This window comes from Mya arenaria, chromosome 11 (genome assembly GCF_026914265.1).
Source record: "Mya arenaria isolate MELC-2E11 chromosome 11, ASM2691426v1".
In the NCBI taxonomy this organism is placed as follows: Eukaryota; Metazoa; Mollusca; class Bivalvia; order Myida; family Myidae; genus Mya; species Mya arenaria.
Window position 1 is genome coordinate 41,176,135 of NC_069132.1, and position 17,886 is coordinate 41,194,020.

The 17,886-nt window shown below is 33.0% G+C and overlaps 1 protein-coding gene across 10 annotated transcripts in view; it reads left to right on the forward strand.

Moving 5' to 3' along the window:
* The first annotated feature begins 684 nt into the window (after positions 1 to 684).
* LOC128208271 (serine/threonine-protein phosphatase 4 regulatory subunit 4-like) overlaps positions 685 to 17,886 on the forward strand; it is a 78,574-nt gene continuing 61,372 nt past the window's right edge. For 5 of the 10 annotated variants that reach the window (XM_052911779.1, XM_052911778.1, XM_052911780.1 and 2 more), the window contains exon 1: positions 15,096 to 16,190. In XM_052911779.1, the coding sequence (XP_052767739.1) occupies positions 15,922 to 16,190 (269 nt within the window). In that variant the 5' untranslated portion in view covers positions 15,096 to 15,921. Of the gene's footprint in view, positions 905 to 5,744; positions 5,819 to 15,094; positions 16,191 to 17,886 lie in introns of those variants that run through there. The other 5 variants (XM_052911784.1, XM_052911786.1, XM_052911783.1 and 2 more) reach the window with 3 other exon arrangements.

Consider the following 17,886-nt stretch of genomic DNA (forward strand, 5'->3'; position numbering starts at 1 on the left):
ATAGACAAAACAAACACTTTTTGTGAGCAATCATAAAGTTTCCAAAACTACTCTTAGACTCAACATCACTTGCACTTCCATGGTAACAGAAAATTAGCAAGCTGGATAGATTAAAGAGCATGTGATTAAATTGAAAAAAATATTGTACACAACATGTACTCTATGTACAGTATGGATTATAATAAAAAGACAATGTTATTTTTGACAATTTTGAAAGAAGTTTATGCTATCCCGTCTGAGCGGCGAATTAACAGTTCAATACTCGAGATGCACGAGGAAAACTCCTTATTTACGCACGAATTCTCAAAATAGTACCGTTTAAAAAAAATATAATCATAAAACGCAGTTCGATATAAAAAATACATTTACATTCAAATCGTTACACAGGCACGTTTATGCACACTTAATTAATACAAACTGCATTTTTTTTTTGTCTAAACGCTGCAAGTATGATGTATATTATTGGTTCCAAATAAATCCCATCCTATTAAGAACAGTGAGTTTTTTTTTTCAAAATAACAAATCAGAGTATTGCAAGGGAAGTAAATATGTTAATATTTGCTCTGATTTGAAGTAATAACTGCTTCCCTTTATTTGCAATATTCTAGTATTCTGTAACCGCAAAATCCCGCGAGAGCGCGCACCTGTCTGGAGATTTAGAAAGAGCATCATGGCGGCCTGTGTTGTCAAGTAAAGCCAACAGTTTGTCACACGTTTTTATTTTAAGTAAATGCTATTAAGAAACGCTGACAGGTAAACCTGAGCATTAAATTTGTTGAACTGGATTAAGGAGAAGAAAATGGTGCGGTGATATTTCATGATGGAAGTGAAAGATGCCAGTACGTCACTGGCTGACGATTTGAAAGAGTTAACTATAGAAAGACCTGTCACCAAGGCTTTAAAGGTAGAAAATGAAAGTTTTCTATATTAAACAAGCAATCACTATTTTTCTTCTGATAATATAACTAAATATTTTTTTGCATTTTCACTTCTTCTTCATGTTTACAAATATGCCAGCTCATTTTACTATTGATTTTGAGGGAAGCATTTAAGCTATCAAATTTAAAGTTCATAGGGGTTTAGATATACATTTTATTTTAAAAAGGACAAGGTATTGAACAGAAGGTAGGTATAAAATCAAGAATTGGGTTTACTTGAATGTTTGGTTTTCAATTGCCAAATATATTAAGATTGTATGCAATTAAAGTCATAGTATCAGTTTCAATCAAAATGAAAGAAATATAAATGTAATTAAATGATTATCTTTAGCATTTCATTCTCTGACAGCAGAAGAGTGCATATTGGTCTCCAAGAGGGATGAAGAGTGTAACAAAAAGGACAGGTTGCAACACTTATAAGCTTAAACCCTAAAGTTCATCAGGCATATCTACATACTCATTTGCAGTTTTGTCTTTAAACTTAAACTGAAGAAGATGTGGGAGTTGTTCTGGGCCTGATCATACAGCTGCACATCACATGTCTTCCCTCTAGGGGTACAGAGATAAAGTTTTACCATATTTGGCAAACTTGTTATCTCTTCTATTAATCCATTATTGCCTTACCTTTCTTAGCAATTCTACTGTCATCTTAATTCTGATTTTCTTGAACAGGCCTGAATAATTCTGGGCTTGAGCCCACAGCTGTCACATGTCTAGGGGTACAGAGACAAAGTTGTACCATATTTGGCAAACTTGTTATCTCTTCTTATAATCCATTCTTGCCTTACCTTTCTTAGCAATTCTACTGTCATCTTAATTCTAATTTTCTTGAACAGGCCTAAATAATCATATAACTGTTAGACTGTCTAATGCGCCAAGTGTGAAGTTTTACTCGTAACAGACAGAATACTCGCACTTAACACTGTCTCTCTATTGAGCAACAATGTAGCTTTTACAGCAGTGTGGTGGGGCATCCGCCTTTCGAGCGAGAGATTGTGGGTTCAACCACTGACAGCTGCACATACATGTAGCAATTTGTGCAGTATGCTACACATGTACATATTATTTATACCGTAAACCATTTATGATGCAACATTTCAAAAAAGAAAAACTAACAGAATTTACTCAAGATGTGGCAATTGCTTCTGCAGCAAAAGTCAATAAGTCAGGTCTATACAAAAACAAAATAAATACATACATGTGATAATTTCTTGGGTCGATTCCGGGACACTCGTCGTTATGTCAACGCACACTAGGGGGGTCCGGGGGCATGCCCACCCGGATTTTTTTTTAAATGGAGAACGTCTGTGGTGCATTCTAGAGCATATCTGGGGCTATTTTAGTCGTTTTTAACGCCGGGAAAATGTACCTATTTTGACTGCCAAGACGTATTTTTTACTTGACATGGTTGTTTTTTTTCTGCATTTTCTTGAAAAAATAAAATCACCAGATATTTTCACAGGCTTTAAAAGAAGTGCTAACCAGGAGGATATGCAGTCTACTTTCGGTTTCATCAAAACAGGAAATAAACAACTATACGGGCACCTGTTTTCCCGCGCTTTTGAGAACATGCGTTACAAAATATTTATTTTTTTATCACATTTAAAACGTTTGCAATTTATGACACACAATATTTTCCAAACGATAAAAAAGATTTTCCAGTCGATGAGCTTTTTTCCGTTTGGAGATGCATATAATTTTGATAGAGACGTGTCAACAATCGGCTGTATAAAGCGATCACGTGACTTACCATGGTCACGTGATTAAAGCATTCTATATAACCACCTGTAAACCCCATATCGTCAGTTTTATTTCGGCGTAAAAATACACACGATAGTTCGGAAAAAAATGTCAAAACACTAAAATTCCTTATGGACGTGTAAGTTGTTTAAAGTATAACGATGTATCGACTTTGAAATTTGAAAGGAATATGGGATGTTTTCCGTGTTTTAATTTTGTTTTTTTTTACTCATTTTGTCACTTTCTTTGAACTTACCTTCATGCTCGTTTGTCGGTAAAATGTGTGAAAAATATCAATTCATCAATTTAAAGCTATCATTCATAAGACCAAACAAATCCATATGAAAACAATGAATTTGTATACAAGAACCCTCCCCCACTCGTTAAGCACAACAATAGGCCGATAGATCAATTATCGGGTGATTGACGATGACCTCGACGACACACGTACCAATTAACGGATTAGTGTCAACATGTCCTGTGTTTTACGACCAGTGTCCCGGACAGGCAAAATAGCTGACTTACATTGGTAAAATAGGATAATCGATTCCGAGATTATTTTTTTTCGTTTTTTTTTTTTTATGACTTTCCGGGACAAACATGCACCCTCCGTGACTCCGTGACAGAGATACGATTTCCGGGACAATCCCGGACGTCCGGGACGTTATCACATGTATGATAAATATGTTGTTATTTCAAATAGCTTTAATTCAATGATGTCTTTGTTTCAAATCTGCAGTGCAGACATGCCGACAAGGCATCTGGTTTTCATGTGTGTTTGAAATTTACAAGATAAAAGGGAGACTATAATCTTGTACCAAAAAACACTTGATCTGTCGAAGATATAAAAGAACAGTTTTTAAATTAAAAGAACAGCACTTTTTATTAGTTTTAGATTTAAAATAATAAGTATCAGGTATTCAGTTATGTGGTGTCCAAAGTAATGACAATTGCAAAATGCAAGTGCAAAAGTAAAAAATTATAGTAGTGCAGTGTTTTTTTTTGTAAATGGGACTCGAGGGGCCTTTTTAGTGTTAAATTAGTGTCAACATGCCTTAAATTGTGAAATAACCTAGCATGCTGGTGGGCAAAGCTCCCTTTAAGTGGCTGGGTTTGAACCATTTGAAGAGCCTGATTGCATTTAAACATATCTGTACTAGTTGTTTATAGTCAAAAATTGTAATTGTATATATATATATATATACTAAAAGGATTGTGCAAAAAACACTGTGGTGGAAGAGGAAACCAAAGTCAAACCTTTTTTAGGTCTAAAAAAAAAACAGTTATAATTAATATGCTCAATTGTTTTTCAAACAAGTACCTTTCTGTCAATAATTAAAACTGCTCATTATACAACTTTCTGACATGAATTAACCCATTTGATTGTGCCTTTAAATACTGTCGAGTTGGGGAAATTGGCATAGGGGAATATCTCTAGTGTGGATATTTGATTCCAGCCATAAACTATTTATTGACATGTTAATTGCACCAATTTGTGCTTTGTATTGATTTCATTTTTTTTTTTTTTTATAGATTTTCAATACAATCAAGGAGAGAGTGCTGCAAACATTAAATTGGTCTGTTATACACTTGAAGAGTTCTAAGTAGATGAAAAAAGACTGTATCATTGGTTTCACAGTTTAAAGTGTTGATATGAATTGAGTGATGGCATTTGATTCAATGCCAATTACATATTTCAAACTAAACTAGTTTTTGTCAAGGTCGCTGTTTGCTTAATAGAAAACTGGTAATTTAATAAATGAATGAACAAAAATGGTAAATTAAATTCAGGGCTTCCTCCAATTCATTATTTTATATAGCAGAGCTCAGCGAGGCCTAAATAGCAGGTTAAGTTAACTTCTTAGAATACAACCTAGTATTACTTCAGTCTAGTACTTAATGATTGCCTATCATCATTTTTTTACTGGAGTACAAACTAGTATAACTTAGCATAGTACTTAATGATTGCCTATCTGCATTTTTTTACTGGAGTACAACCTAGTATAACTTAGCATAGTACTTAATGATTGCCTATCATCATTTTTTTGGCTGGACATGTAAGTTGTATTCTAAGAAAAGAAAACTTTTTATAGCATCCCTAAACCAAACTTTCCATCACACCGGTCTCTGTCGTTGTTTCTATGACTTACGTTACGAAAGAGGAAGTTTTATGGTAAAATTTACGGCACTAAGCCTACTGTTTTTCAGGATGTTCTCACTTTGGTTAAGGTAGTTCGCATAGAGTATTGTTTCCACAACTGGTGGGCATAACAGGCAACAATGTATGATAAATACAGCCACCTTTATTTTGTATTCATTCCAAAAGCGTTAAATCTTTATGTTACTTTGGGCGCAAAACATAATCGACAGCGCCGCTCCTACTCAACAGCACCATCACTTGAGCAACAGCACCACCACTTTTATAAAGTATGATGTGCATATTTCCTTTTTTAAGAAGTGCTTATTAGTTTGGTTGTGTTGTGTAAAAACTATAACAGTTATATCTGCATGCACCCGAATGTTCTTACGGTTTGGTAAGCAATGAAATGTACTTGAAATGTTAGCAAAACATGCACTAGTTCGATTTGGGAGAAAAGCTGCACCACAGTTCTCACAATATTGAAACAAAATCATAGCCAACCTGCACTAAAAGTGTTCTTACATGGTACCACGTTTTACGATTTTTAAAAATAATTATCTGTTAAAATTATTAAATAAAATATAGATCATACTCACACGCGAATAAATAAACATTAGGAATAGCTGCACTACAGAAGTGTCAACAGGTCATTTTCTTTGCACCACCGATAAGTGATGGAGCTGGCATTTAGAGGCCGTGAGCTAGTGTTGTAAAGATATTGTGTAATTTTCAAGAAATACACTGCTTTTTATTCATTTACAGAAACTGTGTCTTATCAAGTGGGAAAATATCAAGATTTTTTTGTTAAAATGCACACTTTTTTCAAGGGAAACAGGCTTCAGAAGGCAGTCTTAAAATTGCACAAAGAAAAATCACTAAAATGATATACATTGACAGAACATTTCAGTTTTATTCTCATTTTTCAGTCTTCCGAGGAGCTAGAGGAGCTGACCGTCGATGAACAGCTCAGTGACATCGAAAGAGCTGTCTACCTGCTCAGGTAAACATTCTCACATGTGGACACATTATATTTATATATATTGATATTCAACAAACTACTTTTTTCCAAATTCTATAGTAGGGCCAATTATTTGCTTCTGTCCATCCATTTTTTTTATTTATATAAAGTCAGTGTTGTTGTTTTTTGGAATGATTTTCACCGCCTGTTCTTTCAACATTGGAATTTTTGTTTGATTTTGGGAAAATGACAAAATCATGCTTAAATAGCAAATATAATAGCAAATACACATTTTAACTTTTTCATGCATCATTATGCTGTTAGATAGCAAGTCTTATTAAGATTTTGTTTTAAGGATCTGTATTCAAGAAATTGGGAAATATTATGAACTTTTGGGGAAAATGAACACATTTTCACTAAGGGAAACAGCCTTTAGAAGGCAGTAGTACCAAAAAATCATTGAAAGTAACAGCATATAAATTATACAGCTTTCTGCAAATTGGAATTTTCGGAAGTGATCTTAAATATGTCAATCTTAGTTTTATTATAATTACATGGTAAATTTCCCACAGTCTGGATGAGGTTGTCTTTTCCAAATGTAAGAAAGGTTTGTGACATCTTCCTGAAATATGTAACTTGTTTCAACGCCATTCGTTTTGATTAGTTACATCATACATGCCATATGGGGGGTGGGTTGGGGATCCCCCTGAATTCAAACCCATCCCCTGGTCTCCCACCTGGGGATTCCTATCCCTTGGAATTAAAAAAAAAAAGTTTTTAAAATACTAGCTCAAGGTTAAAAGTGGAAAGCATTCATAATATTATTTCGCTGTGTAAAAATCCCCTGGTGTAACATCAAAATCCCCTGGAATTCAGACAAAAATCCCCTAGTGTAACATCAAAATCCCCTGGAATTCAGACAAAAATCCCCCAGTGTAACATCAAAACCCCTGGAATTCAGACAAAAATCCCGTGGTGTAACATCAAAATCCCCTGGAATTCAGACAAAAATCCCCTGGAATTCAGACCAAAATCACCTGGGAAGCCTCTCAGAAATATGTCATGTATGTTACATAGAAGACCTCACATGAGTGGTCATTGATTACAATTAAACAAAAAAATAAAATAATACAGGTTTTTTAGTAAACGACTTGAATGTTGCATTCTCACAGATTTACCTTTTTGACAACTTTATTATTTTTGCCTGGTCTTGGAATGAGCTATTTTTGCATAAATGTCTGGAAACCATTCATATAAGACTGCTGACAAAATATCAGATCACAGTTTTAATATTTACATTAAATAAAAATGTGTTTTATGGCCATATTATTCAACTGAGGCTTGATGCTCATTTTGGTTGCATAACTCTTGCTTCAATATTTGCTGAGTTATGCCCCTTGTTCAAATATAATTAAATAACCAACTAGCATTTAGTGATCACTCGGGGACGCCCCTCTTTCAAGCAACCACGGCAATAACATAATTGTTTCAAAAACAAAATCTCTTGATAATAAAGTCTCTTCACAAATAATGGCCTGATGAAACAAAACAAAGACAATGCACTAAAATTGTTCAAAGCTCCAATGCAACATTGTTGCAAGATTAACGATTATGCGCTTTTGAAAAGGGTATTGGAAGCTGACATTTGCTTTGATCTAAATATTAAAGCACTTGTATTCCTCTTGGGATTGTTAAAATTAGTTAAATTGGCACTCTGCTTATTTCTGTGTTGATTCGCACTTTTATCAAGGACTTTTATAGATTTATTTCAGTCAATATTTTTGTTTGTAAATAGGATTTACTGTGTGTAAATTGCAAAGTGAAATGAAATGTCACGCTGAATAGTAGGTCATAATACAAGTGCTCTAATATTAAATATTTAAGGTATTGGATGTACTAATAGGCCATTCGTTTCATGATGCCATTAGTGATAAGGCCTAAAAAACAGACTTCTGGTTCAAGTTCTAAGCCGACTTTATGTACAAAATAGGCCGTGACTTTACAGATTTAATAGTCTGTCTTATTTTTTTTATATTTTTTTTCTGTGTTTGTTTGAATATGTACAGTAAAAAAGCTTTGCACTGAATTTCTCTTTAAAGGGACTGTGTCACAGATTGGCACCAAAAAAAGTTTTTTTCTGTAACTAATCTCAGGACAATTATCTAATAGAATGTGTTACGCTTTGATATCATAATTGTAAAAAAAGTACCAAAAAGTAAAAAAAAAATATGTCGGAGACCAGGTTCGAACCCGTGTCGCCAAAATTGAAGTCTAGCATCTTACTCACTGAGCGACAAAAGCTTATTCTAATGGGGTGACATAATTAAGCTATACACCTACCTCGGTAATATCACATGATAACACCAACTAGCCAATCACGCATAAGGAATGAATTGTACCTGGTAGACATACCCAGTAATCTTTTTTAATGGAAAAATATGAAATAACTGCTAAACTTAAAGAAATGGTAAACTATGTGGTACTTCAGTTAGTAAGTTTCAATGCATTGTTCACATCGATGCCAAGTTTATGTCAATTTTTGACAAATTTTTTTTTTTCGCTATTTTTTTATACGTGAGACAGCCCTTTTAACACCATTCCCCAACGATGACAATAACATTAAATATTTAAGGTATTGGACGTACAAATATGTTCCCTTGACTAACTCATGATAAATATGATCTTACCTAATGAAGCCTGTCTCAGCACAGCAGTTATTCTGAGCTATGTTTGTGGTTATGGAATCATGATCAGATACAATTGATTATTTCCTGTTTTTAATGACCAGTGTTTTGCTTAAGATTGGATAAACCGATTAAGATTTTTTCCCCCATAAAGTGTGACATCGCTAAATTATTGGAAATTGAATTGAAATTTAATTGCATTGTACTGATCCAAACTTATATTATTTTTTTTAAAAATAAAAATCTATAAATACTAGTTATTGTAAAATACTATTGAGGGAATGAGACTTTAAGAATATTTTTCAAACAAATTTTTGAGCTAGGGTGTCAAATTCAGTCATGCAAAAATTAAATTATATATTATATAATGTATAGAAACGTTACTGGCGTCATTGGAGAAGCGTGATGAAGCATTATCTTCTGTATAATGCTTTGAAAGTTTTTAATAACATAATAAAAGACAGACTTAATTTTTAAAACAAAAATTCAACATGTGTAACTGATTATAAAAACGATAGGCGCCTTTTATAGGTCAGGGTCGGGTAACCTTAACAAAATGTACTCCTTTTTTAGGCCTAGTTTGGCTGGCTCACTTTCTAGAGCAGGAATCACCACAATATCTGGTTAAATCCCTCAGTCGTCCATACTGGAATCCATTAGTATTGACATTAAACAAAACCCGATGCCAGGGGCATTATCTACATACATTATATTTACATTTTCGATCAATGTTATCGTCTTCTGAATATGAATTAGTTAATAGAAGTTCTTATGTTATTGTGTTTTGCATATCTTGGGCAGAAATTTACATACTGTCTAGTGGGCAAGATTTAGAGGACCCTTGACATAATTATATGCAAACCTAGGCCACAAAAATAAATAATTTGTTTGTCGTTTTCCCTACCAGCATATTTATATGTGGTAAGGTAGTTTTTTGGGGGTGGTTTTTTTACCTTGTAACGTTTTAATTCTGTCATGGAAAAATATGACCATTTAAAGACTAAAAAACTTTTGAGTTGGGAGTATTTTATTTGAGTTGGTCAGGCAATGCCAAGTAAACTTATTATTAATTGTGGCCTTATTTAAGAATTGTACCGTACATGTCCTATTTACAGTATTTTTTATTACACAACCAAAGTTTTCCAAATATTTAGTGCCTGTTCGTGGTGGTGTTGAAGGATATTCAGTATTTGCTTCAATGATATATTTTTGTTATTTTGTGATTTAGTTTGTGTCAACGTTTGATAACAGTGACTTGAAGTGTTTACTTCTCCGACTGTCGCAAACATTTTCAAGTGACAACTATGCGATAATCATGCTGAAAATGACACTTTTTTCAATCAACTGGACGTGAATGGTATTTGTTTAAGATAGATGGGAAATAAAGTTATATTGTATCTACGTGTTTAGGGACAAAACCAATGACATAATTTATGAATTTGTTATTCAATGAGTTGTTTTATTTAACCTAAATAAGATTAGGTTTCGCAGTATGCATAATTGTATTCAATAATTTAAAATTAACGTCTATTAAAGTAAATAATTATATTCATTTTTTTCTGTTGGAAATTAGGTTAATGTTTTCTGTAATATTTTTTTCTAAAAGCTGCACTCTAACAGATTGACCATTTTGACTACTTTTTTATATTTTGTCTTGGAATGAGCCAATTTTGGCATAGATGTCTTGAAACCAGTGATTTAAGATTGCGGACGAAACAACAATTAGCATTATTTCATATTGACGTTAAAAAATGATGTTTTATGGCTAAAAGCGTTACTAAAGATTTAAGAAAACTAAATTTTTGTCAGTTTTCCTAACTTATAATTAAGATCTGTTCTATTGTGAGTTATCTTACGTGACTAAATTGAAGGCATTGATACAAAATTAGCTGATTCTGAGACAATTCAGAACTAAAAAAATAAAAACTGTCAGACCTTATAATAAAAACTGTCAGACCTTATAATAATAGTAATATTTCATTTATTTTGATCAAATATTATTTTTTTTTATTAAAATGCTGAAGATTGTTATAGATTAGTTGCAAAGAAATAAGGGAAATGGAAAAGCAGTTAAAAAGTATATATAGCCTTAGTAGCTCTAATTGCAAAATTAACTAAAAAGAAATTATTTAAGAAATAAAGAGTGCTAAAAAGTGTTCAAAATAAATTTTTACAGCTAGTAGTGGTGTCCCCTTCAAATACATCCGAAGACAAGAATGATGAGATTGTGTTTGTTGATCAAGTTTATTAATGAGTCGCATTCTTTCAGAGAGGAGTCATTTGGCTCATAAGTCCCTTGATGATGCTCTTGTAAATCCTCCCACTCAGTCATTGTTCTAGGCTGGCCAGTCACCCAACTACAGCAGACTCCAGGGGTGATCGCAAAAATGGTTTAAGTGACATTGAAATTGTGACCATTTGTTTTCATTTCAGGAATTTTGGCCATTAAAGAAGGTAGCCTCAATTTTGAAAAATAGCAACAACAACAGCATGTATAAAGAAAAGCTTCCACTGTTGATCTCAGAAGTTGATCTAATTGATATTAAAAAAAAATATATATGTCAATAACTCAATGCTGTTGCCAATCCTGTGAAGCAACACATCATTCAATGATTTTTCAGAACATTGTTTAAGTTAAAATGGTTAACGACATTGATGTTAAATTTTTATGATGTGATTTTAAAAAATATGTCAATAACTCGCGTTTGTTGAAAAATTGACAGTTCTGTGAAGCAACACATCAATGAAAATATATTGGGCAGATTGTTCAGAACTTTGTTAAAGTTAAAATGATTAACAACATCAGTGTTAACTTTTAAAGGTGAACTATTTTATGATGTGATCATATATCAGGGCTTTTTCTATAGTACCCACGGGCCTCGGACCCATTCCCAAAGCAAAATATAAGATATTTTTTCCAATATTCAGAAAAAAATCCCAATCCAAAAGAAAAAAAAAATGTTTTTTTTTGTTGTTTTTTTAGAAATTCTATTAACCTGTACTGGTTCATTTTCAACATCCTAATAAATTATGTTATGTGAAGTTTTTTTTGGTAATGGAACTCAGAAATCATTGATTTTCATCACTTTCAGAGATCTGAAATATGAAATTTATCTGTCATGACTTATTGCAATAGATATTTACACCCCAAGGATTGATATTTCAGCCATTGTGGGTCTTTTGAAGGGAAAATAAACTCATATTTAATCATTTCCTAATTCGCAGGAGACTAGACAGCTTTTTCTTTTAACTGTAAAATTTCCCAATTTTGGCATTTTCACGATGCAAAATTTCCAAAAATGTCTAGGGTCTTTTTCCCAAAATGGGCAGAAAAAGCCTTGTATATTTTAAATAAAACAAGTCTAGCTGAAACAGTTGTCTCAAATCTTATTAGAAATTCTTTAGATTGCAATAATTATTGAATCCATCAAATGTCCAGAGCAGTTACAAAGATTTATAAGTTAACAACGAGGATGTTAACAACATTGTTAACTTTAACAAAGTTCTGAACAAATTACCCATTTAGAACTTTTTGCTCTCAACTCCGAACTGCTGCAGTTTTCCCAGACATTTAAATATTGTCATCTTAAGGCAAGAACTCAATAACTGCATCTATTTCTATATGTAGTTAGTCAGTGTTTGCACTAGGGTGACAAATTATAATAGCTCATTTTCTGCCTGGTCAGTAAATTGATTATTGCCCATGAATCATGTTTCCCATTGTTCTCTCATTGTTTAGTTAGTGGCCACTGGAGGTGTTTGATGCTGTCTCAGACCTCTTAAGGTCACTCCAAGCTCATTAAAAGCTTTCATGGACTTTTCAACCCTGTTATAGCAGCGTTTGGCTCTTGTTGATACGGAGATGACATTCTTGAGTTTCTCTGGGTCATGATATTTTTATGGACCTGGTATTCTGGGAGGTCATTCTGTGACCCCCCCCCCCCCATAAAAAATTGTTTGGTTAGGGTAACATCTTTTTCAGTAATAGGTAGGATAGATAGGCTTTTTTTAATTTATTAGGGTTAATGAAATTAAGAACATTAGATAAGAATGTCATCATTGAAATATTGTGTACAAATAATTTTCTATATATAAAACTTTAAACTACATAAAAAAAAAATATGTATGAAAAAATCCATTTAAAAAAATATTTATTCAATTTTATTTCTATTCTTTTTTTATCAACCTGGTTTAAAAACAATATAGTCAGCGCCTATTTTGTAGTTAGGGTCAGGTAACCTGAACCAAATTATTTATTTTTAGGCCTAATATTATATTGTGTGAGACGTTTTTTGAGCTGGAGCTTTGTCAATGATATTAGCACTGGTTATCACCCAGGAAATCTTAATTAATCATTGTTATGACATAGCAGATTTTAAATTATGCTCAATGTTCGTCACTATAAAAGCTCTTTAGAGCATAAGCAGTCAGCAAAATTAGTCTTTTGGATGAACTTAAGCCCGAATTCTTACACTAGTGCATGGTATTACATTTTTTGAACAAGCCCTGCTGTATAAAACTTGAATAAATATGAGCAAGCCCAGAAAGCATTTTACCAGTCAGGGCTTGCGGGCTTGTTCTTATTTCGACCACTTCTGTTGTTTCTTTTTCAGCACACAAGTTATACAAATCTTACTGTTTCATGTCTTATTTACCGATTCAAATGAGGTTCCTGATCAGGTGACAAACAATTTCCCAGAAATCTGCACAAAATAGAGGCTTCTCGTGTTGCACGTTTTTCGAATTTTTATCTAAATCATCAACTGTTAATGTGCCAGTGAGTATTCATTACAAAATGCATTTATTATATATGACATCGCTCAAATATCATTTTGTCATATATTGGAGTAATTAATAATTAAAGAAATAATAGAAGTACATAATAGTTGATAATTTGAATGTGCAGTTTTCATCACTTTTTAAAGCTGTACACTCAAAGATTGACAGTTTTGTCTTTTCTTTAACTTTGTGTTAGAATCAGCCAATTTTGGCATCAATGACTTCATTTCAGTCATATAATATAACTTGAATTAGAACAGATCTAAAGTATATAGCACTGGTTTCCAGACGTTTACACAAAAATGGGTCATTCCAAGACAAAAAATAAAAAAGTTGTCTTAAACGCTCAATAGGTGAGAGTGCAGCTTTAAATTAATGATAATTTGTGTAGTAATAGATGTGAAAAAATTAGAATCATATATTGTCACATGGGCGGAGGTTTTGTGTTCTCCTGCACATTTTAATAACCTGAATGCCCCGAATAATGGCAAGGGTATATCATTTTCCAGATATCTACATTATTTATGAGCACGGTAATTGGAGAAGGAATGATTTATTGCCAGAAAAACCGACACTGTTTTTTCCTGGCCTGTGGTGTAAATGAGGGGGCTAGATGAGGCTTTGACAGCCTGGTTCATGTATGGTGCATTAAGAATTTTCATGAAGTCTTGTGAAAGTGCTTTGGGACTTTAAGCCATCTTGATAATTTTTTAATGGTTTCTGTGAGCTTAGATGATTTTTAATTTTTTCCATTAAGCTTAGATAATTTTTAATGATTTCCGTGAGATTTTGTCTTTTTTAATCTCAATATAAGAATGATGTTTATATTGTCTTTGTCTTATTGTTATAACTTCAAGATGTTAATTACAAAATGATTTAGTTTTAGCCTTCCCCTCACTCGATCCAGCCAAGTTTGATTTGAGTTATTCCCCCTGCTGTATGTCCTTTCGTTGCATTAGTGGTTATTTCTGTTTTAATACATCCATAAAAAAATTGCTATTGTTCGTTTAAAATGTAAAGAGACTCACTGTCTTTGAAATGTTTATGCATTCCACATTCTTCTAATTTAAAACAAATAGTATTCATACATTATTTAAATTAGAAGAATGTGGAATGCATAAACATTTCAAAGACAGTGAGTCTCTTTACATTTTAAACGTTCATCATATAAAAGATGGATTGGCATTTCCCTACCAATTCAAAAAATACTCTCAATTCGTTTTTTAGCCTATTTAAAGGTTTTCATATTTTTTTTCATTCATTTTGGTAAGTTTTCTTTTTAGGGAGAAATTAAAACAAAAACAAAAAACCTACTTTACACTTACTCACACATTAAAATGTGACTATAAATAGGGAAACGTAAAACAAACATTTTATTATTTGTGGTCTTATACTTATTAGTATCAAGTTAAGATGTTTGTAAGAAGAATTAATGATAGTTGTTCTGCAGGGCTTAAATATACCGGATGTAACTTCACATATTATAAAATATGATCTCAAAATGACCTTACCTAACCACAACAGCAGTAGAAATCATTTCAGAGACCCCCCAATATCCTCGCCTGGTTTTATACTTAGTGCATTACTGCCTGGCTGACTTATTGGAATCAGCCCTAGAAAACTCTCCAACTCTCTGACTTTCAATTCTCTTGGAGTGCTTAACATTCACAAGTTTGTGTTGCCAGCATTTCTGGTGGATATGAATTGTTGTTTCTCCTTTGATTAAACAGCTGTATTTTCCGGGAATTAACATCTAGAAGTTTGTTATTTAAAGGTTGTGTTTGTGGAGCCGGGAGAAAGTTATATGTAAATTTGTGTCAAGTACCTTTCTTATTATTATTCAAGCCTGAGGGTGACTTTAAGTTATCACGGTTATGAACAGTTTTGGATTATTATGAGATTGTGTTTATAAACAGCAAATATTTCTTAATTTGTGGACGTATATTTTTTCCTATGGCAATATGAAATGGGATTGACTATAATGATTAATATTTATTCTATTCTGTTGGGTAATGATTTTTTTCTCCTATAACTCTTCCCAGACTCAGGGAGCCATCATGACATGATCGGAACTTGGATTTTTCTGGATTTAGTGATATAAAATTGTGTCATTTTGTGCAATTTTTTCCAATATGTTGTTCTTTGACATTTAAACATGATTGTTTCTTGTATAAACAAACATTTATGGTAGACTTGAAGGGCTCTAAACTTAATGGAAATGTTATTTCTAAAGATCAAAGGATACATTATTGGTTTCATAATTGTTAAGGTCATAAATCACTAGTATTACCCTATAAAGGCATTGTAGTCTCGTGTGGTTTATTAACTGGTACAGCTGCTGCATTTATATATTGCAATAGATATGTTTTCATTGCATCTTTTATTGATCAATAATATATAGGGCTGTATTATAGTCTCGAATATCATTATACGGATGAAAGCATGACTATAAGGAATTTAATTGAGATCACTATAGCCATCTAATCCTCGCAACAACTGAAAAATTTTGTCATATGAAGTGACTTTCGTGCCAAATTTCATCAAGATCTTAAAGGGATTTTACATGAAAGAGAATGGATTATACATATTATTGGAGAGGTAATCAAGATAATGCAACAGCCTGACTCTCAATTTCTCATTGTGAATCGGATATGCTGATAAGGAAATTCAAAGGATTACCAAATGGGGGTGGAAACGGAATCCATGAAAATCGCTCGAAGCTCAATGGAGGAAATCGAGGTGTTTAAAAACGCGGATTCTCCGACCGGGGAGCGTATAAAGCTCTTCATAGATGAGTTAGAGCCGATAGAGGTTGCTGGGGGATCTGGACATTTAGAGATGCCCCCTCGGCTTCCTGTGCTTCCCCTGCAGGCCTGTGTGGGGCCAGGTGACCTTGACTTTGACCTTGATTTTATGGTCAACCTTGAACTTGACCCTGATGTTGAATATCAGTAAGTATATAATAATGTATGAAGGTCTTGTTAAACATTTTAATACAACTGATACCAATATATGAGGGTTTAATTTTTGTAATACCTTGTTTTTGTAAGTTACATCTTGTTCGGCAATGTACTTTTAGGGAAAAAAAATGTTTAATGAGAGTCATTTCATTCAATTGTAATAAGGTTAAATTATTACGTATACATTTGGGACTAAAATTAAGCAGGATATCAAGCTTTTTATCACTGTATACAATCATATTCATTTATCAAATTTAGCGTTTTTTTGCAGGCTTTATCTCAGTTTTAATTTTTTTAAACACAGCGTTTATTCTTACTTCCCATGCTGAAAGTTGATAGATCTAGCTTTTAATATGTTAGCTTATAACAATCGTATGCAGTATGATTAAATGTGCTTCTGACATGCAACTGAATAAGTTCCCGTTTCAAGTGATGACTTTCCTGTGGTTAATACAATGAGCAACAGTTTGGCTGATAAATGAGGCCTTTTTGTTCAAACAACTGACTAATATTTTATCAGTTTGCGAAAATGATTCAAATACATGGGGTTTAAAATTCAAAGTCCTCTATTTTTTCCCCCATTCAATCATGTTTAAAGTTTTCGCAACAATGATGCCTTACTGAATTAAAATTTAAGCTGTTGCATTCATGATTGCTTTTTTTTTGTGATCAGGGATTAAACTTTGGATCAAAATGCCATGCGCTTTGACCGAATTCGGATTACACGCAGACATGTACAAGTATGGTATTTCCTTATTGTGCTTTTTAATTACCCGTCTGTAATCACATTTAGCGTTATCTGATTTAGAATTTACAAAATGATCATGTCATGTTCGCAAGGTTAGGCCACAATTAAAAAATATATTGATTGGCCTTACCAGGTAATTAGGTACCTGAACGCTTAATTATTTTATTTTTTTTTCCTTTTAAAAATAATGTTCAATCTTTTACAATACTGTAATGAAAAATGAAAGAACAAAATTTTGACCATCTGAGAGCAAGGCGTATTTAATTTTGTGGGTCTGTCAACTGTCGTGCATGGCCATAAACAAACTATTAATTAATTGAGTGGCCTTATGGTTTGCGGTTTCCCTTGGAAGAGAAGAGTTCATTTGGGTTTGTTAATCGTGTCATGGTTAAATGTTATTTTCGCTCATTAACTTAATTTTCGACCATTCAAAGATCTCCATAGCAGATTTTTTGTTGTTTTTGTGGTCTTCAAATTTATTTCTAGTTTCAGATAAATTTGGTTTACACTGAGGTAGTTTCAAGACAATCAAAAGTTTACAATGATTTGTACAAAGGGTAACCCTCAAGCAAGCAGGACTAGGAGGGGGGCGCAACATTGGGGCTCAACTTGAGACATGGGGCCCCTCCCCTAAAAACTGAAACATTTAAGCACTAAAAACATGATAAGATTGTGTGGGAGGAGCTGCTAAAATATCCTCCAGGATGAAATTGGCAGTCTTTAGTATATTAAAATGATAACAAGCTTAATTGTTCTGTACAGGTTTTTATACTCATTACCGACAAACATTTTGGTTTTTCCTTGTGGCAAACATTTTAGTTTTGCTTGGGATTTTTCGGCTCAGAGTGAAATGCTTAGAATTTGATAAACCAGAGTAAGAGTTCAAACAGTTGTTTCATATTGTAGAAACAAAGATTTCTAAAGACTTATATTGCCCCA